At 38.8% G+C, this 27,456-nt stretch overlaps 1 protein-coding gene across 5 annotated transcripts in view; it reads right to left on the reverse strand.

Moving 5' to 3' along the window:
* TENM4 (teneurin transmembrane protein 4) overlaps nt 1-27,456 on the reverse strand; it is a 1,164,499-nt gene that overhangs the window by 424,349 nt on the left and 712,694 nt on the right. For all 5 annotated transcript variants that reach the window (XM_031963708.1, XM_031963710.1, XM_031963707.1 and 2 more), the window contains one exon: nt 23,098-23,307. In XM_031963708.1, the coding sequence (XP_031819568.1) occupies nt 23,098-23,307 (210 nt within the window). The remainder of the gene's footprint in view (nt 1-23,097; nt 23,308-27,456) is intronic.

Raw genomic sequence — 27,456 nt, forward strand, 5'->3', positions numbered from 1 at the left:
AATTATCTTAAGGTCTGCCATCAATAAAAAGGATTCTACATATTCTGCTTAATCCCAGAATATGAAATAAGGTTCAGAGTGGGTGGGAATTATAGGGCAGTGCATTTGAGCTCAATCTAAGGAAGAACTTCTAATCATTTTGAATTATTCAAAAATTAAAAGAATGATCTTCATAGACACTGAACTCCCCATTACCAGAAGTGGTAAAGTAGTGTTAGGAATACCACTTGTCCAAGACAAAGAGGAAATTAATTCATTAAGGAAATGGTTTGGCTAGAAATGTTAAGTTCTTATGTTCACTGGGTCACAAACTCAAGACTTGAACCAAACCCTAAAAATCATGTTATTCCAATTTCTATTTTTATGAGTGAGGAAACATGAGTTAAATGACTTAGTTTAGGTACCACTGGCAGGTAGCAGATGGCAATGCCAAGTTGTCAGATACCATATCTGATGATGATTTTTTTCTTTCTTTCCCTGTCTCCTTTCTCTTTTTCCATCACACATTTCACCACCCATTTCTAGTAAAATCTAGTCATTGAACAAACTAGAATTCAGATCCAGTATTCAAACAGGATTCTCTTCCAATGTTCTCTCCTTGGTATCATTAATTTATACAATGGAAAAATTGCTGAACAAAGCTATAAAACAGTGTGGTACAGTAAAACTAGGGCTTTGCATAGTCAGAAAACGTAGAATTAAGACTCAGATTGATCAATTAGTCATTATGAGTCTGAGCCATATGGCCTTTCTAGGCCTCAGTTTCCATATCTGTAAAATAAAAAGGTTGGATTATATCAGGAGTTCTTAATCTTTTTGAGTGGTACCAGAGAGTCATTTGGCAGTGCGTTGAAGCTTATCAACTCCTCAGAATTCTATTTTTAAATGTATAAAACAAAATAAAGAGGAGTTCAAATGAAACCAATTATGTTGAAATACAGCTATAAAAGAATAAGAAAATTCATGAACTCCTTGAAATCTATGGCTCATGGACTAGGTTAAGAGCAACTGGATAAGATGATGTTTAAAGTCTGAAATACTGTGTTTCTATGAAATCACTTCTCCAAGGATACACAACATCAAAACTCAGGCTTGGAACCTAGGAACTCCAGCTCCTATACTGCAAACAGAAACCGCCCAAACCACAAAAAACAAGAGGGTCTCTTGCTGATTGGATTGTGGTCTGTGTTCTTGGGGGAAAAATGAATGAAGGATTTATTCCCCATTCTACCTACCCCCACAAAATATTAATGAGGTGGGGAAGAGATAAGGAGAAGGAGGTGGAGAGGAAAAAGAAAAAAAAAGGAGGGGACAGAAAGGGAGAGGAGAGGAAAGGAGGAAGAGGAAGAAGGGAGAGAAAGACAGAGTGAGAGTCAGAGTGAGAGATGAGAGAAAAAAAGGAAAGAGAAAGAAGAAAAAAGAGGAAGGAGAGGAGAAAGGGAGAGAGGAGAAAAAAGGAGAGAGGGAAAGAGAGAAGAGGAAAGGAAGAAAAGAGAGGAAAGAAATTCTTCATAACCTTCCACAGTCTTTCAAGTTTCTTATATACCAGCCATAAATATATAAAAAGGGGTGCAGGATGGAAAGGCTGACACAACCAACTATAGCAATGTTGCTATAATACTCAAGTTACTGGGCTCATGTCTATTGCCAATGTAATATAACAAGCTAGAATGCATATAATTTGTTCCAGTTGTCCTCCACCTAAGTGGGCAAATTTCTAGTGAGCGGGGCACATTTTCCCCAATGTGGCTTGCATTATGGGATCCAGCACTTGTGTCAATTCACATCCACACAAGGGAAGATATAGTTCGATCACAATTACAACACTATAAATCTACTTTAACTAGTTCAATGTGTTCTCTTGTTATTGTCATCCAAAAAAGAACAGGGCTCTCTTGGGAGGTAGTGAGCTCCCTATCACTGGAAGTGTTTAAGCCAAGGTTAGAGAGAGGGCTTTAATGCATCAGGTAGGATGAGGACTGGATGATCAAGTTCATCCTTGATGACATTTCCTTGAAAAACTATAGCAACTAGTTTGGCTCCAAATAACTTAAGCTAAGTCATATTCCTTTGGAACTCAAGATCATAATTTAGAACCAAAATTTCTCAAGTGACAAAGTGGTTGTTTGGTTTTTGTTTTTAATTTCTTACTCATGTCCTCCTTTCTTCTAAGATCCATTTATCAGTCATCGATTGATTGATGAAATCAACTCTGCTACTGTTCTTGGACTGGGAATGTCAACTTGCTCCCCACATCCTCCTTTACCAAGCCCATAACTTTTTGAGCAAACTGTCCTTTTCTGGCCACCATCCTTCATGTATTTTCTTGTTCTAGAAAGACTAAAAGCTCCCTGAGTTCAGGGACTGTTTTTTTTTTTTCATTCATGTATGTGTATCTCCAGAGTTTAGTACAGTGCTTGGTACACAGTAAAGTACTTAATAAATGCTTTTTCATTCATTTCATTCACACTATACACAAAGCCTTTAACTAAAAACCTCCTCCTGATTCAGATTTGACCTTGGTGTTCTTTCAAAAGATTCTGACAAGGAAGCACAGGGATTAGAAGAAGCTGCAACAACCTGGGGAGGCTCCAGTACAGATCTGGTGATGCATTATGTGTGGATAGAGGCTCAGCCTGACTGAAAGCAGAGAGATTCATCACCTGAAGGTTGGTAAGCTGGAGAAAACCCTGCCCTCCCCTTCATAAAGCCAGTTAGTAAGAACTGGATACCAAGTCAGAATTGGGGGAGGGTTCTCATACCTCATGAAATCAAGATACTATTTAATATTGAATATATAACAAGCAACTGGACTCCATAGAGGGGTATGCAGGTAAGAGAGATGACTAAGACAGAGGCCCTGCACTCCTGAAGACTAAGAGCAGGGAGTGGATGCCTCTAGTCTTCCAGATTTGGACCCTGAGCCTGTCCCCCTCCTCCCCCTCTCTCTTCCCTCCCCTCTCTCCCCACTTCCTTTCCTCTCTCTCTGTCTCTCTCTGCCTTTCTCTCCCATTCTCTCTCTGTCTCTCTCCCTTTCTCTCCCATTCTCTCTCTGTCTCTCTCCCTTTCTCTCTCTCTCTCTCTCTCTCTCTCTCTCTCTCTCTCTCTCTCTCTCTCTCTCTCTCTCTCTCTCTCTCTCTCTCTCCTCTTCTCCCCTGTCTCTCTTTCCCCCTTGTCTCATTCTTTTTCGATGGCTCTCCTCTTCATTGTCTCTCTTCCCTTCCCCTCTTCTTTCTCTTTTCCTTTCATTCTCTCTCCCCTCTCTTCTCCTTCTCTCATTGGTTTCCTCTTTCTGTCTCTCCCTTTCTCAAGTTCTCTTTCTCATGCTCTCTCCTCTCATTCTATCTCTGTCTCTCTCTTTTTCTCCTTGTCTCTCTTTATCTGTTATTCTTTCTCCTCTCTCATTCTCTTTCCCTCCTCTCTCTGTGTCCCTTTCTCTCTCTCCCTTTCCCCCCTTGGCGCCTCAATCTTTCTAACTCCACATATCCAAACACTTACCAAATCTTGTCTTTTTTACCTCTGTGTACCTCATAACTGATACCTCATAACTAACTCCTTTGCTCTAAGTAACATAGCTACGACTTTAGTTGAGGTACCTATTAGCTCTTATGTAGATTATTACAACTGTCTCTCTGTATTACCCTAATATATTCCACTGCTTAGTGCACAGTGTCACTTACCTCCTCAATCACCTCACTGCCTCCAGGATAAATTGGCAGCTCTTCCCTTTATCTTTTGAAGCTCTTTATTTCCCCACCTATCCAGCCTTATCATGTGTGACGCCTGCTCTGGTCATCTGAGATCCAGTCAAACTGACCTCTTCCCTCTTGGTCAAACAGGACACACTTTCTCTCATCTCTATGCCTTTACCTTCCCCTACACCTGGAATGCCCTCCCTCCTCTCCTGTTTTTCCTGATTTTCCAACTGCCAGCACACATCCCTCATATTGTTTTGTATGTATTGGTGCTCTCTCCTCCCCTATTTGAATTTAAGCTCTCTTGAGAGCAAAGATTTTTTTAAATTTAAATCATGGCATCAAGTATTGAGCCTAAAACATAGTGGGTGCTGAATAAAATGTTCATTAGTTGGTTAATTGACATGTCCTCAAATAAGTGAGAATGATTCATCCACTATAAGGTAAAGGAGGATGAAAAGACATTAAGGTAAATGCTAAGCCTGAAGTCAGAAAAACCTGAGTTCAAATCTGGCCTCAGACAGATTTCCTATCTGTGTGGCCCTGGCCAAGTCACATAATCCTGTTTCCCTCAGTTTCCTAAAATGAGCTGGAGAAGGAAATAGTAAATCACTATAGGATCTCTGAGAAGAAAACCTCAAATGGGGGGGGTATCAGCCAAGACTAAAAACAATGGAATAACAACAATAGTACTCCCACATGGGGACTTCACTGAATACTGTTCTGTACTTTTCCTAATGGTATGTCAGATAATATTGTGTATTCTAGTTAACAGCAATTGTCTTACCCCATTCTGTGAAGGCAGAGTCAATACATTTTCTAAATTTGCTATCTTCCCCAGTGCCTTCACATAATGGGAATTTAAGAGATCAAGGATGAATTCCAAATCCAAAGATGGAAAGTTAATTTCCAGGTAGGAGTGAGGGGATCAGGGAAGACTTCATGGAGGAGATGGCCTTAAAGGATAAGGAGAAATTCAAGAAGCAGAGGCAAAAGCAAGAATTGGAGCCGTGTGAGTAACGGTACAGAAACAGACCATGTGGGATGTGTATATATGGCAACTAACCCAGTTTTCCTGAAGCAATGCACATATGGAGGGGAGGAGAGGGAGAAAAGTAGAGCAATGTCAGGGAGTTGAGAGCCTTGAATGGCAGGCTAAGTATGGATTTTATCCAGTAAGCAATTAGGAGTCCCTGAAGATTTTCAAGCAGGAGAGTAACATGGTCAGAGCCATGGATTGGGATTTTAGATGGAGAGCTGGAAAGGGCCTAACAAATCAGCCTCCTTATATAGATAAGGGAAAGTGACCAAGGTCACTCATGTGGGAAATAGCAAAGAGCTTCAGTGAGCTGAATTTACCTGATGTCCAGTCTGGTGCTCTTTATGTAGGCCAGAATGAGAGCTCAAGGGCTGAGGAAAGACTGGAAGTAGGGGGACCAATGCAATAATCTGGGTGAACCCCAACGAAAGGATGGCTGAGGGAAGGAAGGGAAAATAGTGCATGGACTGGGGAGGTGCTCCTTGGTGGGAGCAGAGCTCATCATCCCATAAGCAGTGTTTGTTGTGAGTGGAGAAGCCACATGGAAAGGCAGTGGGCCATTCACTGGGAGGGACTCGGCTGACCTCAGAAGTCTGTCTATTGTGCTGGGCTCGAAACCCTACTGCCCTTTGCCATCAGCTCCTGCTTAAACAAGAGCCATCACCAGCTCAAACACATAAGCCACTTACACAGATCTCATGTATCACCTTGTCACACAAACAGAGGCACTCTAAAGAAAACAGGAGGCTGGGGGTGGGAAGATATCCAACTCAGCAGTTTCCATTCCCAAGGTCTTCAGGGACCCCTTTGGACAGGGGCGGAGGGCTAGGGAGCTGCTGCTGGAGAAAGCTCACACTCAGCCACATCTTGAATGCATGAGGATGGAATGTGTTAAAAAAGAAATCTTTTATCTGCTGCTGAGGGCAACAAAGGTTCTCACTGGTCAAAGCCACAGGCTTTTGGAATTCTGGGAGCCTTGGGCTGGAGGCACTGCAGCTTCAAAGGCCCCTTTGCTGATTACTCCTCTCAGATCCTAGCACTTTCCCACCTTTTCTGCATTATATTCTATATTTCTACATTCTACTAAAGGTGAAATGGTCTAAATGGACATGGTCTGGTGGTAGCAGAAATAGCAGCAGCATGTGCATTTCTGCTCATCCCTTTCCAAGAGAAGAAAACCAAGAAAAAGTTTATTACTTATTGTTTTGAAGACCTCTCTCCCCTCGCTCCCTCCTTCTTCCAACAAATAACAACAAAATTTCTAAGTTCTAAGATATTCATCCCAGAGTGGAATCAAGAGACCTAGGTTCAAGTGCTAACTCTATGTGAATTTTGAGAAGTCCGTGAATTCTTTGTTTGAATTGCATAACCCCCAGGTCTCCTACATCTAGGTAACGCAGCCAGGTAGCACAGTGAATAGGTACTGGACCTGGGAGTCTCAATGATCTGAGTTCAAATGTTGACTTAGCAGTATGTCTCTGGGCAAATCATTTAACCTTTGCCTCAGTTTCCTTATCTATAAAATAGGGATCGTCACAACATTTACCTCTCAGAATTGTGCAGATCCAATGAAATAAAATCTGTAAAGCTCTCCGAAGACTTTAAAGTTCCTAAGTGCTAACTAGAATTGTTGCTGTTCCACTCTTCCATCTTGAATTGCTAAAATCCTAATAGTTCTCTAAGACCTAGCTCAAATACCACCTCCTCCAGGATTCCTTCTCTGACTACCATTAAGTCTTAGCCTAACGCTTTGGTTTTTTAAAATAAAACATTTTATTTTCAAATGAAGAGCTACCTTTTCTACCTCCTACCTCCAAGTGTTTTACCCTTCCCACAAGCACTACTGTTGAGAAAACAAGAAAAACAAAACCTCTGTTACAAATGAGTATAATCAAGCAAAACAAATTCCTAAATTGGCCATAGCATAACACTTTGATCAGTGAGAATCAACAAGCATTTATTAAGTACCTGCTAAATGCTAGTCACTGGACTAAGTACTGCAAAACAAATAAAATGAATGAAATAATCCCTACAATTCTACAAAGAGCTTACATTGTAATGGTGGCAAACACAAGGAAATTGATCTATCTTTCTATTTCTAGAGAGAGATAGATCAGTTTCTTTGTGATTTATATATTATATATATATATATATATATATATATCCTTCCATCTATGTATCCATTCATCCATCTACTGACCTACCTTATATCTATCTAACCACCCATAAATATAAAGAGAATAAATACAAATAATCATTAAATAAAAGCTAGAGAGGACAGGTGCTAATAATTAAGAAACTCGGTAAGGTCTTCCTTGAAGACTTGAAATTTGGTCTTGGAAAAAAAAAAAGAGATGGATTCTTAGAAGCAGAGGTGAGGAGAGATGCTGCTATGTTCTTTTAAAAAATTATCAGGGTATCATATAGCTAAAGTGTCACTTTTCTTTGTTTTGGAGCGGAGAAAAAACTAAGGCATAGAAAAATCACATTATGTGCCCAAAATCATACCAGGAATAATTGTCAAAGGTAAGGTTCTGGCTTACTGGCTTATTTTCTGCTGCATTCAATTCAACCAACTTTTATCAAGCATTTACTCTGTATCAAGGTGTAATGATAGACGCTAACAAGAGAGACCAACCCCCACCCCCCAAATCCCCAAACCAGTCCCTGTCTAAAAGTTCCAGAGTAAAGCCTACATGTAAAGAATGTACTACAAATAAAGAACTATACATTTCATAAAAATTACATTGAAGCACCTATTGTGTGCAGAGCTACTTTAAAAGATACAAAGTTAAAAGTCTCATCCTAGAGCCACAGCACTACAGCCTGCTATGGAAGTCACCCACACACAAGTTATTTGTGTACCAGACATCTTCCACACTAGATTGTAAGCTCTTTGAGGGCAGTCATTGTCTTATTTGTCATCTTCCCCTGCAGCTATCTGCATGGTGATCTGTACAGTGGCTGCCACACATTTAATTTTACTAGGCACATCCTCTCTTAGTAGATGGCTCAGTAGAAGGCAGATGGGCTAAATAAAATATTTAAGAAAATAAACTTTTCTAGTGGGCACAAGCAGATTAGAAACACTAATATGATGTAAACAATTACTATGCTAATTACAAATAGGTCTTAGCTTATTAAAATAAATCCTCCAAAGTCCACTAAGAAATAATTTGAGGAAATGAAATTATCTTAGTTACTATATATCCTTGAAAGCAACTCAATTAAATCTCCTTAAAAATAATTCTCTAAGTTAGGGTCACCTCCTGTTATTTCCCAGTCCTTAGCATAGTAAAATGGAACATTCAATAAATGAATGAATCTCCATCCCCTCACTCATCCCTATCCCCCCAAAAGAGCCCTCTGTTGGGCTCCTATCTTGGTAATCTGGAATCCTGATGTGACCACTTTCTAGTCATGGGAACTTAGGCAGATGTGCTCATTATATTTAGATTCCTTGAACTGCCATCTTTTTAAATATATAATGAAACAGTAAGTTAGAGTTGAATCAATTTTATTTGCTACTTCCCATGGTTCCCCTTTCCCCTATCACTAATAACTTTCTTTCTCAAACCTCACTGAACACTTTGCTTTTCTGTAAGGCTTGTTAAATTGTGTATTACAGTTATCTTTGTCTAAGTCTTGGCCCCATTCTACATTGGAAGTTCAATAAAAATAAGGGCTATATCTTATCTAAACTTCAAATCTACCTCCAGAACTCTGTACAAAGTAGGCACTCAATACAGGATGTCCCAAAAGTTTTAGTCTGTTTTAGCCTTTAATAGCTTAAAACTGCCTTAAAACCTTTGGGATACCCAATATGGTAACATTTGTTGCCTTCTATGACAGATCTATGTTTCTCAGATTCTCTGGCGGTTCCTCCGAACACTGTAAACAATGAACAAAATTGTTACCGCCAATGGGGTCTTCAAATCTCTAAACTTAAAACCTTCTTTCTTCTCCTCAGCCCCTGAACTTCTGGGCAGAGGCTGGCATCCCTAGGAAATAATTTTACCTATATGAAGTATCATTTAACTTTGGAAACATTGAACTAAATCACTTCAAAAAATTCCTTTATCTTTCAAATACTGGAATAGTCTGAATAATTAGATTGCACTAATCTGTAAATTAATTCCCACTTCCAGCATATAAAATTTCTGACCTGAAAGTTCTTAAAACAGGAGGTACCTGGTTTTATTTTAATACTGATAATAATAGCAAACATTTATATAAAACTTACTAAAGCTAAGCAATTTAGCTTTCTTATCTCATTTGATTCTCACAACCACCCTGGGAAGTTAGCTGCTATTATTATCCCCGTTTTACAGATGAGAAAATCAAGGCAAGCATAGGTAAAATGCCTTGCCCAGACTTACACAGCTAGTCAGTGTCTGAGGTGAGATTTTAACTTTGTAGGAGAATTTAGAGGAAGAGAAAGCTTTAGAAGTCACCTGATCTTATCACTCCTCTCCCCAGCTCCCTTGCCATTTTACAGTTTAGGAAAGAGAGGGCAAGGGAAATAGCTTACCCAATGTCACATTCAAGGTCAGGTGGTTTAAATAAGATTTGGTCTTAAGTCTTCTGAATCTAAATCAGTTGTGAAGGAAGTTTGAGACTTTCTGGGTTCTGGACAAGTCACTTTTAACTTCCCTTTAGTTAAAAGTTTTCTTAATCAGAGAAATGATGCCCTGTGGGTGAAGTTAAGTAAAATACTGTCCCAAAGTAGTCAGAACCTAAGAGAAAGTGCAAATGTGCTTATTATTACTGTTAGCCTCTCTGAACACCATACCACAGTTATTTATAGAAATACTATATCTTCTGAGGGAAAACATAAATGAATTACCAGTCACTTTCTCCTCCTTTCAACTCTGGTGGGAACACAAGCCAGCCAGAAGGAAAAGGCATCACACTGATTCATCTGGTACCAAGCATAAATAGTCTTTTCCTCTTGCTAGGAATGGAATAAATGTAGATCAATTAAGCACTCTGTTTGGAATTGAATTTTCCAGTCCTGGATGATTTGTTTGTGTAGCTGACTGGGACAAGGAAATTAATCCTGCCTTATACCCAAACCCAAACCCCAGAAAGCTAAAAGGAGATGTGAGTTAGGTGAGTAGGATTCCTTTCTCATTGCTGGAAACTGTTAATGGCTCTAATAGTAAACTGAACAATACTAGTGGAAGAGGGAGGAGGTGTTTTTTCCCAAATACGCCTTAAAGATGTCAAGAAGTCCAATGGGAACATTAGAGCACAAATGTAGAATGTTAGAACAAACGGGGCTTTGGAATACAGAATATTCAAATGGAAGAGAATTAGAAGGTACTTTTAGTATGTCAGAAGCAAGATCTTCTGAATTAGAAGGGTTTTCTTTTTAGAATTTCAGAGCTGGAAGAGAATTTTAAGATGCTTCCATCCATGGAGTCTAAATCTCTTCGTATGGACCCTTCTGGCACTTTGGCAAAGCTAAGAGAACCCCATCTCAGAATCACATTTTTAAGTACATAAAATAAAATACATAAGATTACAAAGGAAAATAATTATGTTGAATTAATTATCAAAAATATATATTTATTTTTTTTAAACTCATGGATGAAGGTACAAAGACCCTGTTGTTGTCTCAATTGCAAGTCATTCAGTGAGATAGGAGAGGAGACTCAAACTTCCCAAGACCAAGCTTCTCTCTGCTACAGCAGCCACCTCCCCATTCCTTGAGTATTTCTGTTTGTGTTCCCACCTTAGTCAGAGAAGATTGTAAATGTGAGGGGAATGTTTTTCTAGTTGTTTAATCCAAAGCACCTATGTAAATAAGAGCAATTCAGAGAGGAAAAGGGGAGATGAGGAAGCCAGATGGTTTCCCTCTTATAATTGGGGACCAATTAACTAGTACTCTGGTAGTCTGCATAGCCTCAGTGGCACACCTCAAAGCACCCTGCACCACACATAAAGAACTCAGTACAGCAAGGATAATATTCAAGCTGGAAAGGACCTAGGAACAAAGAATCCCAGATCTGGAGGGGTCCTTAGAACAAAGAATACTATTAGGGGGGAACCTTAGAAGATAAAATATTAGGACAGAAAAAGACCTTGGAGCAAATAGCCAGAAGGGCCCTTAGAACAAAAATACCAGATCTAAGGGGTTTTAGAGCACAGAATGTGAGAGCAGAAAGAAACCTTAGGACAAAGAATTAGAACCTTAAAGTACAGAATATTAGAGAGGGAAGATGCTTTATTTATTCCCTAGCTCAGTGGTTCTTAAATTTCAGTAACAGCCAAAAATGTACTAAGCAGTGTAAAGGGAATACCTGTTATGTCCCACACAAAATATTACTTTTTTTTTTATTACATACAGGCTGCCTCTACCAGATAGAGGAGATCCCACTATCCTCCATACCTAGTGGTGACTATTTGCACCAGAACTCTGAGGATGACTTTAGCTATGTAAGCGACTTGCCCATGATCACAAAGTTAGCCTGCTTGTCCCTAAAGCTTGGTTCTAAATGCTCCTGCCCCCGGTGAAACTGCTCTTGGTCCTCCTCTACCCTCTACTGTCTAATATATATATATATATATATATATATATATATATATATATATCTCAGAGCACCTCTTAGATACTCTTGTGATGCATTATTTGAGAACGCAGAATTTTTTTGTCATTGTATATATTGTCTATCAGGAAATAGTATAACTTTTTTCTTCCAAGAAGTCCTAGATTTTGTTTTTCGGTGGAAACAAGATTCTCCTACTAGAAAATATTGGGAATTGCTGTTCTACTTAACACTCTTATTCTGCTGAGGGGAAATGAGGTCCAGAAAGGGGAAATGAATTGTTAAAATCCAAACAGCAAATCAGTGACAGAATCAGGACCAGAAGATAGGTTTGTAGATTCACACACCTAGAATCCCCATTGCTGCTGATAGTGGGTGTTTGGGCAACTAGGAGGCACAGAGGATACACCAGAGTCTCCAGTCAGGAAGTCTCATCTTCTTGAGTTCAAATCTGACCTCAGACATTTACTAGCTCACAAGTCATTTAATCCTATTTGCCTCAGTTTCCTGAACTATAAAATGAACTGGAAAAGGAAATGGTAAGCCACTCTGGTATTTTTGTCAAGAAAACCCCAAATGGGATCATGAAATGTCTTAATAACAACAATATTGGTACTTGATATATTTACTCAGGAAACAGGAAGCATAATATGATCCCTTCTTCATCAAAGATTTAGAGTCTTCTTCCTCTTTTATATTATAATGTATATTACATTTATTTACATATTTTATCAATTCCTAGCTTACTCAGGGTAAGAAGTTGAAACCAGCAAATTATTAAGCATATGGATGGTTTTAATCTTCCTGACAGAGAAGCCATAATATAATCTCCTGCAACGAGAGAGAGAGAGAAAAAGAGAGAGAGAGAGAGAGAGAGAGAGTGTGTATGTGTGTGTGTGTGTGTGTGTGTGTGTGTGTAATGGGAGGAGGGAGATAGGGGAAGGGAGGGAGAGAATGAGAATAAAGGCCCTTCCTCTTGACCACATTCCTTATATTTATTTTGCCTTAAATTTTTGACCTCTTTGCAACATTTGACAGGGGTTCACATTCTCTTTCTGAATATTCTCCTCTCAAGTGTTTTCTAGGTCTTCTCTTATCTGATTGCTTTTATTTTTGCTGGTTTGTCATTCATGGATTAACCAGAGATGTTCCCTAAGGCTCTGTCTTGGGCCCTTTTCTCTTTTTGCTTTATATTATCTCTTTGGTGATCTGATCAGCAGATACTTAGGCAGAAAAACCCCATATCTATAAATCTAGCCATAGTTTCTCCCCTTACCTACCATTATATATCACCAATTATCTCTTAGTTATCTTGAAATGGATGTCCTACAGACATTTCAAACTTAACACATCCAAAGTTAACTCATTATATATCTCCTTTCAACCTCCTCCTTCTTCCTAACTTTTTTCTTAATGCTAAAGGTAATAAATTTGTGCAAAACCACTTAAATAGAATCTGTCCCCCTTAGGGAGCTGATTTTAGTAGTAAAGCACTCTGCTTGGAGTCAGATAACTTAAAATAAAACCCTAAAACTTCCAGTTGTATGATCCCAAGTTCAATTTGTCCCTGAGGGGCATCAAATCCCACATCTGCCTCTTTTGCTTTCTTGTTTTCTTTTTAAATATGGGGGGGTCATGAGTTTCAACCTTTAAATTGATCTATATGGACAATTATCTGGAAGGGGAATGCTTTTGGTGTGATTGCCCTTTCACCAAGAATGACAATTCCTCTGCAATTTATAGTCTTAAGAGATAGTCATGGACATTGAGAGATTAGTGACTTGCCCAGATTCATACAGTCCATATGTGTCAGACACAGAACTCAAACCCAGATGTCAAGACCAGCCCTCTAGACCACTCTACCATATTGCCTCTCTAATCAGTAAAACAGGGATAATGATAATAATTCCCAAAACTACCTCAGGGGATGTTGCGAGAACTGAATAAGACAGAATGTGTGAAGGCTCATAATTTACTATTATAAATGTGAATTATTATGTGACTAATTAGTCCATCAATATGTATGTATTGGACAAGCCTTGTGGATGGATCATGAACAGAGCCTGGAATTTAGTAGGATGGAGATCTGAATGTATTACATTTGGAAACGGTATATTGCTTTCTGCCATCTTCCACCGCCACCTGCTTGTTACAGAAGCCCATCTATTTAGTATGGATATATTTGCAGTGGTGTTTTAGGGCTGCAAATCACAAGCAGCATTATCTTAGAACAATGAATGTTGAAAATAATTAAAGGTCATTGGAAAAAATATACATGGTGAGTGTAAATAAGCTGCAGCTGATTATCAATGATGACTTGTGTGCTAAAAGTAAGGAATTGACTTGATGATGAAACAAGAAGGTAGGAGAATATCTAGGCAGTTCCTATCACCTGAGAACTGAAGGGAGCCCAATAGAAGGCTTCCATCTCATTGGACTTGTCCTCTGTGATCTTCTCCATGCTGTACTGACTCCCGTGAGCTTTCTCTGAAAGGTTCCAGAAGATCCTTCAGTATCTATCATTTGAGAACTGAAGGGAGCCCAATAGAAGGATTCCATCTCATTGGACCTAGGTCCTCTGTGATCCTTTCCACGGTGGACTGACTCCAATGAACTTTCTCTGCAGTGCTCCAGAAAGTCCTTCACTATGGAAATACTGTACCCCCTAAACTACCTCAGGCATTGGGAATGCCCTCCATCTCCATAGCTTCTTCCCCTCTGATTAACTGATTCCTCCTAGAACCTCTATTTTAAGAAGGAAGTCCAGTTCCATCCACCATGTTTTCATTTCTCTCCTGGCTGAATTCCTACTCGCTGATTGGATATTCTCTACGATGGATTCAAGGCAGGTACTTTCAATCCCAAGCTCCCCTTTTCCCCACCCTTTTTAGCTTCCAGCTCTCTTTAATATGTTACCTTTCCCCTTCGGAATGGAAGCTTTTTGAGGGTATTTCTTTATTCATTCTTTATGACTTGTATTCCCAGAGTTCAGCACAGTGCTGACAATGCTGGTAATAAATGCTTGCTGACTTGACTTGCTGGCTCTTTTTAGGATTTATTGGGAAACATAAGAATTACAGAGAATGAGAAAACCTACAGATCTTTCAAAATTCAACTATCATATTCCATGAAAGAAAGCAGTATGTCAGAGTGGAAAGATCACTGGATTTGGAACCAGAGGGTTCAAATCCTGGCTAATTACTACCTTAATGCCTCTGAATCTCAGTTTACTTGTCTGAAAAATTAGGGGGTTAGACAAGATGGCCTCTAACGTTTCTTCCAGCTCTATATAAATGATGTGAATGAGATACCACAATAATCCAAAATCATAATACCTGTTCATATAGAGATAGTGCCTTCCTCATAAAAAATCTCTTCAGTAACATAGGACCAGTATAATTTTCCTCTTTTAAGAGATGAAACGAGAGGTTCTGAAAAAAGAAGGGATTTGTCCACAGTCACACAGCACAATAGCCATCACCGTTGGGACGAGAGCACAGGAAGTCTGGATGCTTCTTGACTGTGTCCCAGGATTTAGAAGGGGTTTATAAGGTCTAGGATGCTAATATCTTTTGCTCTCAGGTTAGAGGCACTAGAGCTGATTTGCTTGAATAGTTCTGGGGCATGGAGCGACAGGCCCACATCCAGCTGTGCCCGGTGACAGCAGGGTCATGGACTGTTGGTCACAGTCCTGGGGTAGAAGTGAGGACAAAAGACCAATATTTAATGGTGTGGTGTGGACAAACATCTCAAAAGAAAGATGTGATTATCTGCAGCCTCCTTTAGAGACAAAAGTTCAGCTTCTGGAAGAACTCATTATGAAAAAGAAACTGGCACTCACTGTTGGAGCAAAATAAATGAATAAAAGAAAAACCACATATTAAAGTAAGTGCTTACAATGTACCAAACTCTGCATTAGTATAATATCTCATTCATTCTCTAGATTTAGTCAGAAAGGGTCATAGCAAGCATTCAGTTCCACTGTTTCATTTTACAAATCAGGAAATTGAGGCACAGTGAAATTACATGACTTCCACATGGCTACTAGGGGGAACAGGCCTGGGATTTAAATCTAGGGCCAATCAATCAAAAATTTATTAAGTGCCCATTGTGTGTCTGATAATCAACAGTTAGGGTTATTGCCTTGAATTGAATTCATTTAGGGAATCTTAACTCTTTTAGTTAAGTGATTTGCTCAGTCACAAAGATGCTAATAGTGGAGCTGGGTCTCAAAACCCAACTTCTCCAGCTCTTTTTTCTATTTTTATAAACATAGGTATTTTGGGGCTGGGAGAATGAGAAGATTGGCTAATTAGAAAACTACTGGAAAATCCATCTACTACATTGCCATACTTCCTGCCTGCAGAACCTAGTAATACATGCCTCTGAGAGTTTTACAACAAAAATGGCTTCAATGAATTTAAAATAATTTCTATTTCTATAGTGCTCCAACAGCTTTTTTCTTGACAGTCTTTTAAGAAAGGTACACTCATATGATTGTACATGCTTGCTGTCTTGGGAAGGATAGTGGGGAGAGAGGAAGAAAAGTTTGAAATTCAAAATCTTACAAAGAGAAATGTTGAAACTAATTTTATATGTAATTTACATGTAATAAAATACTATTAAGTTTTTAAAAAAAGGAAATTCTTGATGGGATGGAAAAAAGAGAAAGGTATAGTTATTATGTTATGTCCCCACCCCCTTTTAAAAATGAGGAAACTGAAGCCAAGAGAAATTAAAGATTTTTCCTAGGGTTACACAGCTACTCAGTGACCAAGGTGGGTTTTGAACCTAAGTTTTCTCTCTCAATGTCTGGTGCTTTCCCCACATTACTACCCTTGGGGGTGAAAAGGGCTGTGTCCCAAGAATCAGCATCTAGGGAGGGCATGTTTCCTCCCTTGGTGAAGAAATTTTGTTTCTTCCCAACCTTTTTTCACATCTTATTAAAAAAAAAGCTTTTGGATTATTAAAGAGAAAAAGTTTTGAGAAAGACTTCACAACACAGGGTAAAAAAAAAATCAGAATTTATTCTGAAGTTCTAAGATTGAGTACTGGCTCTATTACTTACTTTGGAAAACTTGGTCAGATCATTTCCCCTCATCTAAGTTAAAGTTTTCCCATTAGTAAAATGAAGCTAACTGGATAGTATCCTCTTGCACTTCTAACTATCCTGGGCAAGTTGCCAGGAGGAGTAGGTTTTCTCAACTGTGAAGTGTTAGAGGAATGAGTGATGATTCTACAATTACTGTTATTATTATTGAAAGAGTCTAAAACAAATAAAAACATTTCCCTTTTAAAACAGGACAATAAACACTTCTTTCACTCTCAAATGATAAAATCCCAGCTATTTAGAAATCTGGAGAGTAAGGTCTGAGAATTTGAATGAAACTAATGAGAAGTAAAGGTGACACTGACCAATTTCCATCCTTGCTTGGGCCAGCCTGTAAAATGAAAAATGGAAGCCTGAAGCCCCATGCTGAATTAAAGAAATTAACTGTGGAACACCATTCCATCACCTCTGCAAGTCTGTCGGAAAGCATTTCCTAAAACTTATTTCATACTTTCCTGGTTAATATTTAGAACACTGAAACTTTCTCTGGAAATCAGTTTTTCTGTTAATCAGTCTCACTTTCTGTAATGCCTTTGGCCAACAGAATGCTCAAAACTGGAAACCCATTCCTAAGATCCTTCAGAAAGGGAAAGCCCATGACATTTCTTTGTTAAGTGGGTCATTAAAAAAAAAAAAAAAAAAAAAAAAAAAACTATTCTAAACTTCAAAGGACGCACAATTTCATGATTTCATTGAGGAGAAACCAGGACATAGTGGAAAAGATTCTGGACTTAAAGTTAATCAAGGTGGTGTCATGTATTGCTATGGCCAACCATTTGGGGATTTATGCTCTCAAAAGGCAGAAGGAAACCCTTCCTAGCCTCAGGCAATGACCTTTCCAAGTGCTGTGGTCAAGGGTAATGTAGCTTCTGAAGAACCTACCTTCCTAAATTTCAGTGCCCTGAATTTTTTTTTCTTCATTCAATAAGGTACTAGATATTTTTATTATATCTGTTACAACTGTTACTTAAAAAGCAGCATGTCATTAGGTGTGGTAGTAGGGGAGAAGGGATGTGAGGAGAGAACAAGAAAAAGGAGATTGAGGGAGTAAGGAGGAGAAAGAGAGAGAGAGAGGGAAAGAGAGACAGAGAGAGAGAGAACAAGTGCTAAGTCATTTTGGAGTCAGAAGAAAAAAAGCTGCATTCAAGTCCTCTATTTTGGAGCTCCTTATACTTTTTCTACTTAGGACCCTTTTTAGCCTGCGATATAGGTAGATAAAATAGATATATAAATCAAACATTTACTGATAATAAATCATAAAGAAATTTGTTTAAAATAATTCTTTGTTATAATATAATTTTATCATTTATTAAAGATGAAAGCAAATTTTCATACTCATGAAATGGATGTCCTTGTTTATTTTTACATAAAACTTGGTAGAATATTTGATACTGTAGGATGTAGATCATCTTCAATGGTTTTTTTTTCCTTTACTGTTGCCAAATTTTTCGAGACCTTCATTTTCAGTTACATGATCCCATGTAGGGTTCAGACCCACAATTTAAGAAGCTTTGCTGTATCTGACAAATACTGGCTCTCTAATCCTGACAATCCGGGCTATTTAACTTCTCACAATTAAAATTATAAATTCCAGTGAAGGAATTAAGGTACAATGATTGAGGGAATGTCTTCACAAGGAGTTCTCTACACCTATAAATCACTTGTCTAGACAAATATATATAAGTATATGTAATATACACATATATATTACATATATGTGTGTATATATAAAACATACACTTGGCAATAGTAAAAACATTGGGGAAAAAAAGCTCTATGTGCTGCAGTATCAAATATTTCACTAGGATTTAATTCTTTATGTAAAAATAAACAAGCACATCCACCTCATTAGTATGAAAATTTGCTTTCATCTTTAATAAATGATAAAATTATATGTATAAGAATTGTTTTAAACAAATTACATATATAATGTACACACATAGCATACATATATATTTCATTTCTTTGTATGTATATATATTATATATGTGTGTATATAAATGTATATATATACATATACACACAGGAACATATACACAAAGAAAAAAAGAAAAAGGTTCAGTCATGTTACATCCCCACCCATTACTTAGTAATGTTTTGGCGAAAGGAGTTTATATAGCAGTTCCCAACAAAAAATGGAATATGAGTAAAAATTACTTTTTACCTATGGCAATGCATAAAAGTTTTTATCATCTGGAGAAATTTAGGTCACAATTCCATAAGCAATAAAAACTGGAGCTATTTTTGTGCCTTATAATTTAAAAAACACTTTTGTTTCAACAGCCTAGTGGGACAGGTCTTGGAAGTCTTACTATCATCATATCACAGATGAGAAAACAGGCCTAGAAAGTGAGGGGACTGTCACAAAAACCAAAAGCTTAATTGGGAGTATTCAAAGTCAAGGTCTAGGGGTCTGACATAAGAGGAAGCTAAGAGAAGAGAATATTATATAGTACCTACTATATGCCAGGCACTTACCCACCTTTGAGCCAAATTATCACTTTTTCAGATACTCCTAGATAAAATTTTATCAAAATATTTTTCTAGCCTGGAGAGTTCTATATGATTTTCCTTTGGATATAAACAGAGAGCTGAGCTACAAGGGAGAGCTACGTTTTCCATTTTTGAAGATACAGTGGCCTGATTTGCAAGACCCCCTGCATCCTCCTTGCAATTTACACGGGGACTCACTACAACAGTCCTGCTCTCTGGGTGTTACTTACTTTGGATTGACTCCTGTAAGACTGAGTTTACACAGCTGTGGAAAGAGAGCCTAGGAGGGATTAATTAAAAAGTACAACACAAATCCTTTTGGAAGTCATTCTCAGGCAGAGCTGATAGTGAGGCAGCCTCTCAGGCAGTCACAGAGGAAGAAGCTTCCACCGGTAGTAAACTTCATTTTAAACAAAATAAGCTTTTGCTGCTTTTCTGCTGATTAGGTGTTCTTGACACTTAGTAGCTGTGTGACCCTAAGCAAGTCACTTCAGATATGAGTCTCGTTTGTAAAACTGGGATAATAATGCCTGAAGGAGTGTGGGTCACAGGAATCTGAAGCTGGAGGGAACCTTTGTCCCTTCCTAGCCACCTAAAGGAAATAGGACCAAATAGGGGAGGGTCACTCAGAGAGTATCTCTGAGGAAAGGACTCAGTAAAACATAACGTACTATATAAATATTTGTGTGTGTCTGTGTGTTTTAACCAATAACAGTGATTAAGCCAAGTCTAAGAGAAGCAGACCCTAAGGGGAGACAATTTTATTAGTGAAAAGAAAACTAGATTTGAATTCAGACTTTGCTGTTTAGTTCTTGAGTGATTTTGGCAAACTATTTAAAGCTTTTTTTTGGATCTCAAGTCTAGCCACCAACAAACTTTTAATGAGATCCTTCTATGGGTCCAGGACTGTGCTGGGTGAATGGGATCAAAATACCAACTCTCAAGGATTACATTCTCAGAATGCTCATTTATAAAAGGGGGGGGGTAGTTGAAATAAATGATCTCTAAGGTCTCTTTCAGTCTTAAATCTACAGACTGAAAAGCAACAAATCCCTTAAGATTAATCATTAGGAAGGCTCTCCTAATTCTTGGAATTTTTTTTTTGGGGGGGGGGAGACAGAATAAGGGAAATTTATGCAATCTACACACTTCTTTCCTTCCTACCCTCATTCATCTACTATTCTCAAGCTCTTGGGAGAGATGATGCTTAATAGAGTTTTAAGGGGTTTCACAGGTGATCTTTGTGGTGTTTTTGTGTACGTGGGAACTGCTGTAACTTTGTTCTGATTTTTGCTTAAAGCAAGAGTGCCATCCCAGAACTAGTCACAGGAGGGTATTGAGCATTACCTGCATCTCTCGTTAGGAAGAACTGAAGTCACCCTGCAAATGGGAGGCCAGCCACTCTGTCTGGGTGTGGGACATATTTATTACCAACCTGCAGAATTTTACACACAAAGAAAGGCGCCCCTCTGGGAATGCAAAGTGTCTACAAACCACAGCAGCAGAGAACCAGCCACTGGCAGAAAGCAGAATAAATAAGCCAGCAGCCTAAGAGCCAACTGAAAGTCTCACTAACTTCCCTACACATCAATAATGCAGTAATGTCATCAACTTGCTGAAGATTCTGAACAATGCTTTTGCTGCTGCTCAGTTAATTAGTAAAGGGAGAGATTAAGGTTTTTAATCTCACTTTCTTTTTTAATCTTCTGGGTATATTCCTATGTGAATGAAGGAAGAAAATATATTTATATGTATAGTGCAAATCATTTTTAAAAAGTTATCAGTGGCTAGGATTTTAAAACATCTCACATAAAAATCATAGTTTTTTTTTGTAGCTGGAAATAGCCTAAAAATCCTTAATTCCCACCCCACCCCAATTCTACAGATAAAGGTGATTAGAACCAGGGAAATGCGACCAACCTTGGGTCACACTGCCTGAGTAAGTTAAGACTCCAAGTTAATTTATATATTTATCAAGAGCCTGCTTATGCAAAACAATGTGCTAAGTGCTAAGGGATGGGACTGACTGACCCTATGATTGCGTGGGTATAAAAACTCCCCAATGAGGAAGTCCCTTCTCTAAGGCTAGTCCACATTTTCTCTGCAACTTCAGGGTTGGCAGAGACAAGTTAGTGTGTCCCAGATGAGACCTGGATCCAAGACTACCTCAACGGCTACCAGCTTAAGGAAGGGTACCATCTCCTTTGGACTCAAATCGATGTGACAATGTTAAAGTTAGTGAATAACTTGGCTTTAAACACGGATTTGTGTTGAACCCCACAACTATAGGCAGTAGATGTAAAGCAACATCTGCATTTCCCCCAGAGAACTCGACCTTCTCATTCCCTCACCTCTTCCCAGCAGGACCCTCTTAGCCTCCTTCTCTGAAAAGACCCTCTAGGCAAGCTTGTTTTCACTATACAAAACACATCAGAGTAACCGAAGAAAGGAAGTTTTAAAATGTATTAAATGTCAAGGTTTCTTCTCTGTGTTCTTAAGAGAAAAAAGAATCTTGGGAGTCTGAAGGGGGTGGGGGTGGGGGTAGACTGGAAGGAAAGGAATCTGTATCCAGAAGCAGCCATTAGCTTCTTCTCTCACACCTTCAGGGGCCAGCTCATACTAATGGTTTCTCCTCCTCTATAAATCAGTAGGACTGCAGCTGATTCACTCAGTCTGGGGAGCCAGGGAAGCAGCTTGGGCCAAGGCTGGGTCCCCTGTTGATGTTTACCCTGCTGCAGGTAATGAGCCACTTGATGAATCTAACACGTGGTACTCAACAACTTTTCCCAGGTTTATTGCCCTAGGTCTCCAGAAAATAGGAGGAGGGGAAGTAGGCATCCCCTGAATTGCTTAACACTTTAATTGGGAAAGATCCTGATTTTTTTCCCACCTTCCTCCAGCTTTTCCTCCCTCCTCCTCAGTTGGGGATCACAGCCTTCCTCCCAGGTGCCTCTACCAACAGCCCTGCAGAATCTTTTCTCCATCACTCTCTTGAGTCCTTAAAGACCAGGACCCCTTCTGGGCTATTTCCTGCCACAAATTGGGAAACACAATCAGGCAAGCAGATAGAATTCAAATGAACAATTATTAAACACCTCTTCTGTACAAAGCTCCGAAGTCCCATGCTAAAGGAAGGAGATAGCAAAAAATAGAAGTCTCCCAAACATTAAACAGCTCATTCTGTAGTGTAGGTTTTCTACCAAACATCCTTAACTCCATTTTCTAATGTTTTCCCCTAAATGAGAAAGAAGAAAAGCTGATTGATTATAAAACTCGTGGAGACTAGCATAGTGTCTTTCTCATAGGCACTGGAGCTTAAAGTTCGAAGTGACTTCAGTGATTACAAAGCCCGGTTCTCTCATTTTAGAGACGGGGAAACTGAGGCACAACTGGCAAACTGACACAACCATTCTGGAAGCCAGCACCCGGACCACCTGATTCTGTCTCAATCCAGCCCTTTTCTAACACCATCTCACAGGACCAACTTTGCAGATACAAAATAGATTTGGGGATACCTGGGCTCTCATGATCACAGTTCAATTCCTTTAATTTTCCAGGTGAGGAAACTGAGGCCCTAAAATGTTAACCGATTGGCTCAATTTCTCCCAGGTAGACTAAGAACAGGGCTCCGTCTCAAACACAACTTTTCCTACTTCAAAATCCTTTCACCTACACCATGATTTCAAAAATTCAGTGACTTGGAGTGAAAACTTACAAATGTTTCTGGGAAGACCAGCAGCTAAGCCAGTGGCTTTTGTAGCCCGCTGGTTACTGGGCAGCGTTTCTTGGCAACAAACACTGACTTCTAAGTTGTCATGGCATTTCACTACCCCACGATCGCAGGATGCTCCTAGCCCGGGAACTTTTAATGAAAAGTTTGGAGCTGGAGTTTCAGCTGGTGCAACTTTTTTTTTTTTCCCCTTTAAAAAAAAATCAATCGATCCAACCCATTCAAAACCCAAAGGGGCTCCTTGGAATCAAGACAAAGCCCCAAAATCCAGCCCTAAGACACGACGGGAGGAGTGAAGAAGTTGCAGGGCTTAGACAGCGGGCAAGCAGGACCCCTCATACACACACCACATGGCAAATCATAAATGCAAGCTAACGCACCATTGTCTCCACTTCTCATGCAAAATCCCCCCTCCCGCCCCGCACCTTGCAGGAGGACAAAGAGAGAACAAAGTTAGGACGAGAAAGAGAGTGACTTACCATTGGCAGGGACACAGAGGTTTGCGGAGCCACTTTTAACTAAGAATGAATTAGGGACAAACTCTTCCTCAGAGTCAGAGTCCTGGGTTGGCTGGGCCACACCGTTACCTAGCAACCTCCTCTGGCTCTCATTGGCCGGTGGGGAGGGGGGAGGGGAAGGGGACTGCTCAATAGGGGTTGATGAAGCAGATGAACAATGCAAGGGACGACCTGCGGACCACAAGCACAAACACAGACAGAAAAATAAAAATACTTTTAAGGAACACACGGGAGGTTTGGGGCGGGGGTTGGGGGGTGGGGACGAGAGCGGGAGAATCAAGGTAAAACATGCATCAACGACACAGGAACTTATAAAAGGAGATGTACCGCACATATTGGGGTCTGTGCTCATCTGCTTGCAGGGGAACTCCTGTGGAGGCTCTGCAGAAATTGCAAAGCAAGCACCTTTGAAGCAGAGTAAGTTTATGCACATACTCGAAGTTTGGGGAGAAGGGCGCTGTAGAGCCCGCGTGCAAACTAGGCAGAACTCGGGAGCCTCAGAATCACGTGGTAAAATGCTTAGTGACTAGTACCATTTATTTTCCTGTGATCTAGATCTAAAATCTAGTTCTTAAATCTGACAGGCCTAAAAGCAAGATTCTGGGCCTGAGGGTCTCCATCTGCATAATAAAGGGTTTGGACTAAACTTTATCTAATGTTCCTTCCCCGTCTTAACTTTCTCTGTTCCATAAGGTCCCCTTAAATCGAAGATTGTATGATCTGAGCTCCCTCCCCTCTCTGATATTCTGCCTTTTAAACTCACAATTTATGCTCTAAGTTCTTTCCTAGCTCTAACAATATGATATCATTCTAAAAGCATTCTATGTTCTGAAATCCCTCCTAACCCTGACAGTATGTGTTCTAAGATCGTTCCCCACTCTAACGTTCTATGTTCTAATGTCCTATGTCCACGGGTCCCACTCAGCTCTAACACTGTGTCCCTTCCTGCACTAGCATTGTGTTCTAATATCTCTTCCAGCACGAAGATTGTAAACTCTTCTACCTCTAACATTCTTTTTTTCTCCCTAATGTCTCTTCCTCCTCTTCATCTTTATTTGAAGGTTCATTCCATTTCTAATACTCTATGATTCTGTGACCAAACCCCTCACTCTTTTGGGATACCCAATTTAAAGGCAGCACTTAGAGGTACAGATAGAAAACCGCAATTTATAACCAAGGCTGACATTCCGATATGTGCAATACATCTCCCAAAACAGGACATAAGCACAGACATATAAAAAAGTTACATAGTACAAGACAATGCTTACTGTCTGACAGTGAGGGCTTAGTTATTTATGCCCCCTTCTGAAATACTGATTTGTTTTGTTTAAATTCAATGAACTGAATCCAGATTTTGACAAGACTTGACTATAGAAAATTTAACACACTGTAGGATTCAACAAATTTGGCAGGTGGAGGAAAAGGAATAGAGACAATTATAGGAGGGAGGAGAAAGAATAAGAATACCAGCAGCTGTTGAATATTTAGAGATTTTTTTGTGTGTGTGGTTAACTCAACCTTTAGCTCCAATTGAGTTCACAGTCACCAAATGTTACCAGATTGCACATAGGATACATAATTCCTATGTCATCTTCCTAACCCAGCCATACCACAACCTGTCTTTCAGAGAGGATGCATGACATATTGAACTTGCATTGAGAAAAATCTAAGATCAAGTTTTAACTCTGGCATTTAATAGCTGCATGATGTTGGCCAAGTTGCTCATGCCCTCTGCATCTTGTTTTTTTTGTTTGTTTGTTTGTAAAATAGGGATGAATGATAATTGCACTACCTGTCACACTGGACTATTGTGAGGAAAATTCTTTGTGAAACAGAAAATGTGGGATACCATTAAAAATGTGAATAATTCCAGAATCACCAAATACAGAGCAATGGAACTCAAATTTTCCCAGACTGCCTCTTATGTTCAAGACCCTGGATTTCATAGAGAGGATTCAAAGATAAAGAGGACAGAGTTCTCTGCTCACATGGAGTTTATAATCTATTGGAGACGTTCATAAATATTTACATGCATGAAGATTTGTATGAACTGACAGGGTGAAGTGAGTAGAATCAGAAGACAATTAACACTCTAACAACAATTGAATCATTTTGAAAGAAGTAATCAATTCAATGATTCCAAGGTATTAATGATGAAGAATATTACCCACTTCTTGACACAGGAGAGATAGACTCAATATGCAGGATGAGATATACAGCTTTTTTTTTTTTTTTTGACATGGCCAATAGAGAAATTTGTTTTGTTTGACTATGCACATTTGTTGTCATTTTTAAAAAAAGATTTCAGTGGATAAGGGTGAAAGGAAGAAAAATAAATGCTTGATAAATGAAAAAAATATATATGCAGATGTATTCCACCAAATATTTTCAGTGGTTTTTTTTTCAAAAACAGTGTTTGATGAAGTAGCATTGTGTGACATAATATCATTACAATATGTAAAGATTCAGGAAACTATTTAAGTGCTTATTCTATACGTAGCACCATGTTTATCACTGAAAATAGAATGTTATCTCTTATGTCCAGTCCTCAAACAGCCTATGATCTAATGGAGAGGAAGCACAGATATACAAATAAAAGTAATACAAGGGAGATTAAGAGAAATTTTAAAATGACGACCAGGCAAATTATAAGAAACATCCGAGGAGACATTATTTTCAGTTGGGGGTGTTGATGGAAAGCTCACACAATGTATAAATGATATTTTTATTATTAATTGATAAAAAAGTTTCTAGTTTCTAGATAAGTGAATACTATGGTCAGAACTGATAAATTTAGTTAATGGATTAGAAGAGAGTTGTTAACTAGAAATTAATGAGTTTGCATAGGTTATATAATAGTTTAGGCAAAATGTATTAAGATCTTGATCTGGTAATAGCAAAAGAGGCAGAAGGACATTTAAATGATGTGAAGACCCTCCACCAGCAGGAGACTGGTTATCTTGGTATGCAGAATGACAATAAAGGGTAGGTTTGATATGCCAATAGTAACTTTTAGAATAGAAAGGAATAAATGGGGGAAATGGATAGTCTGAAAGGTTTTGAGGATAACCATCAGACTGATTGAAGAGATGGAGAAACTAGATCAGAGAGAAGATAAATGAAAGTTTACAAAGAGAATCTATTTTCTGTTCATCTTTCTATAGAAAGGCAGCCTCTGTGTATGAGAAAGGAGAACTGAGAGACAAGATCCAAGTTTAATCCAGTTCTTATTTCTTATTAGCTGTGTAAACTTGGACAACTCACTTAACCCCTCAGCCTCAGTTTCCTTCTCTCTAAAATGGAGGTAGTAATAGTACCTACATTCTAGGGTGAGGATCACTTGAGATAGTATATATCAAGTGCTGTATAAATTATATAATTTAGTAATAGTGATAGTGTAGAGTAGTAGTAGTAGTAGTAGTAATGGTAGTACTAGTACTAGTAATAGTAGTGGTAGTAGCAACAGCAGTAGCAGTAAGCAATAGTAGAAGAGGTCCTTACATTTTTATGTCATAGGCCATTTTGGCAGACTGGTAAAGCTTGTGGATTGCTTCTCAGAATCATGTATTTAAATGCAGAAATTAAAATACATGGCATTAACAAAGCAAACCAATTATACAGAAATATAGGTATCAAAAAATAAGTTATAGGTTCCACATTAAGAACCTTGAGGACAATGATTGAGTCATTTTTGTTTGTTATGCCCGGTGCCTGAGGCTGTGTGGATTAGTAGTTAGAGAGCATGAATCCTAATCAGAAAGTTCTACCTCTGATCACTTCTGGCTGTGTGAGCCTAAGCAAACTGATTAACCTCTCACTATCCCTAGGCAGCTCTTTGCAGATGCCAATCTAAATTGGTAAAGGAAGTTTTCTTATTGGAAGTTCACTATATTAATGGTATCACAGTGTTCCAGGGGAAAGGGAAACCTTATTGCCTAGCATAAAGCAGTCATTTAACAAATTCTTGTTGACTGAGATCAATTAAGAATTCAACCCTCATCCCGGCCTCATGTAATAGATGTGAGGAAAATAGATTCAGAAAAGGTAGGTAAATTATATCAGGTCATTTAACATCTCTGAGTCTCAAGTTCCACATCTGTAAAATGAACACAGTAATAATTGCCATATTTATTATCTTAGGTGCTTTGTTAAAATTCATGTGGTTTTTTTTTAAGGGCCACCTACATGTGAGTTGTTATTCTTGTAAACTTTAAATTCCATTAGTGCAGGAACTAAATCTTAACTGAATCTTGCATCTGTCCAGGTTGTAGCTCAGGTTTCTCCTTGCATCTTTAAAGACAAACAAACTGCTACAATCAC

This window comes from Sarcophilus harrisii, chromosome 3, assembly GCF_902635505.1.
Source record: "Sarcophilus harrisii chromosome 3, mSarHar1.11, whole genome shotgun sequence".
NCBI lineage: Eukaryota > Metazoa > Chordata > Mammalia > Dasyuromorphia > Dasyuridae > Sarcophilus > Sarcophilus harrisii.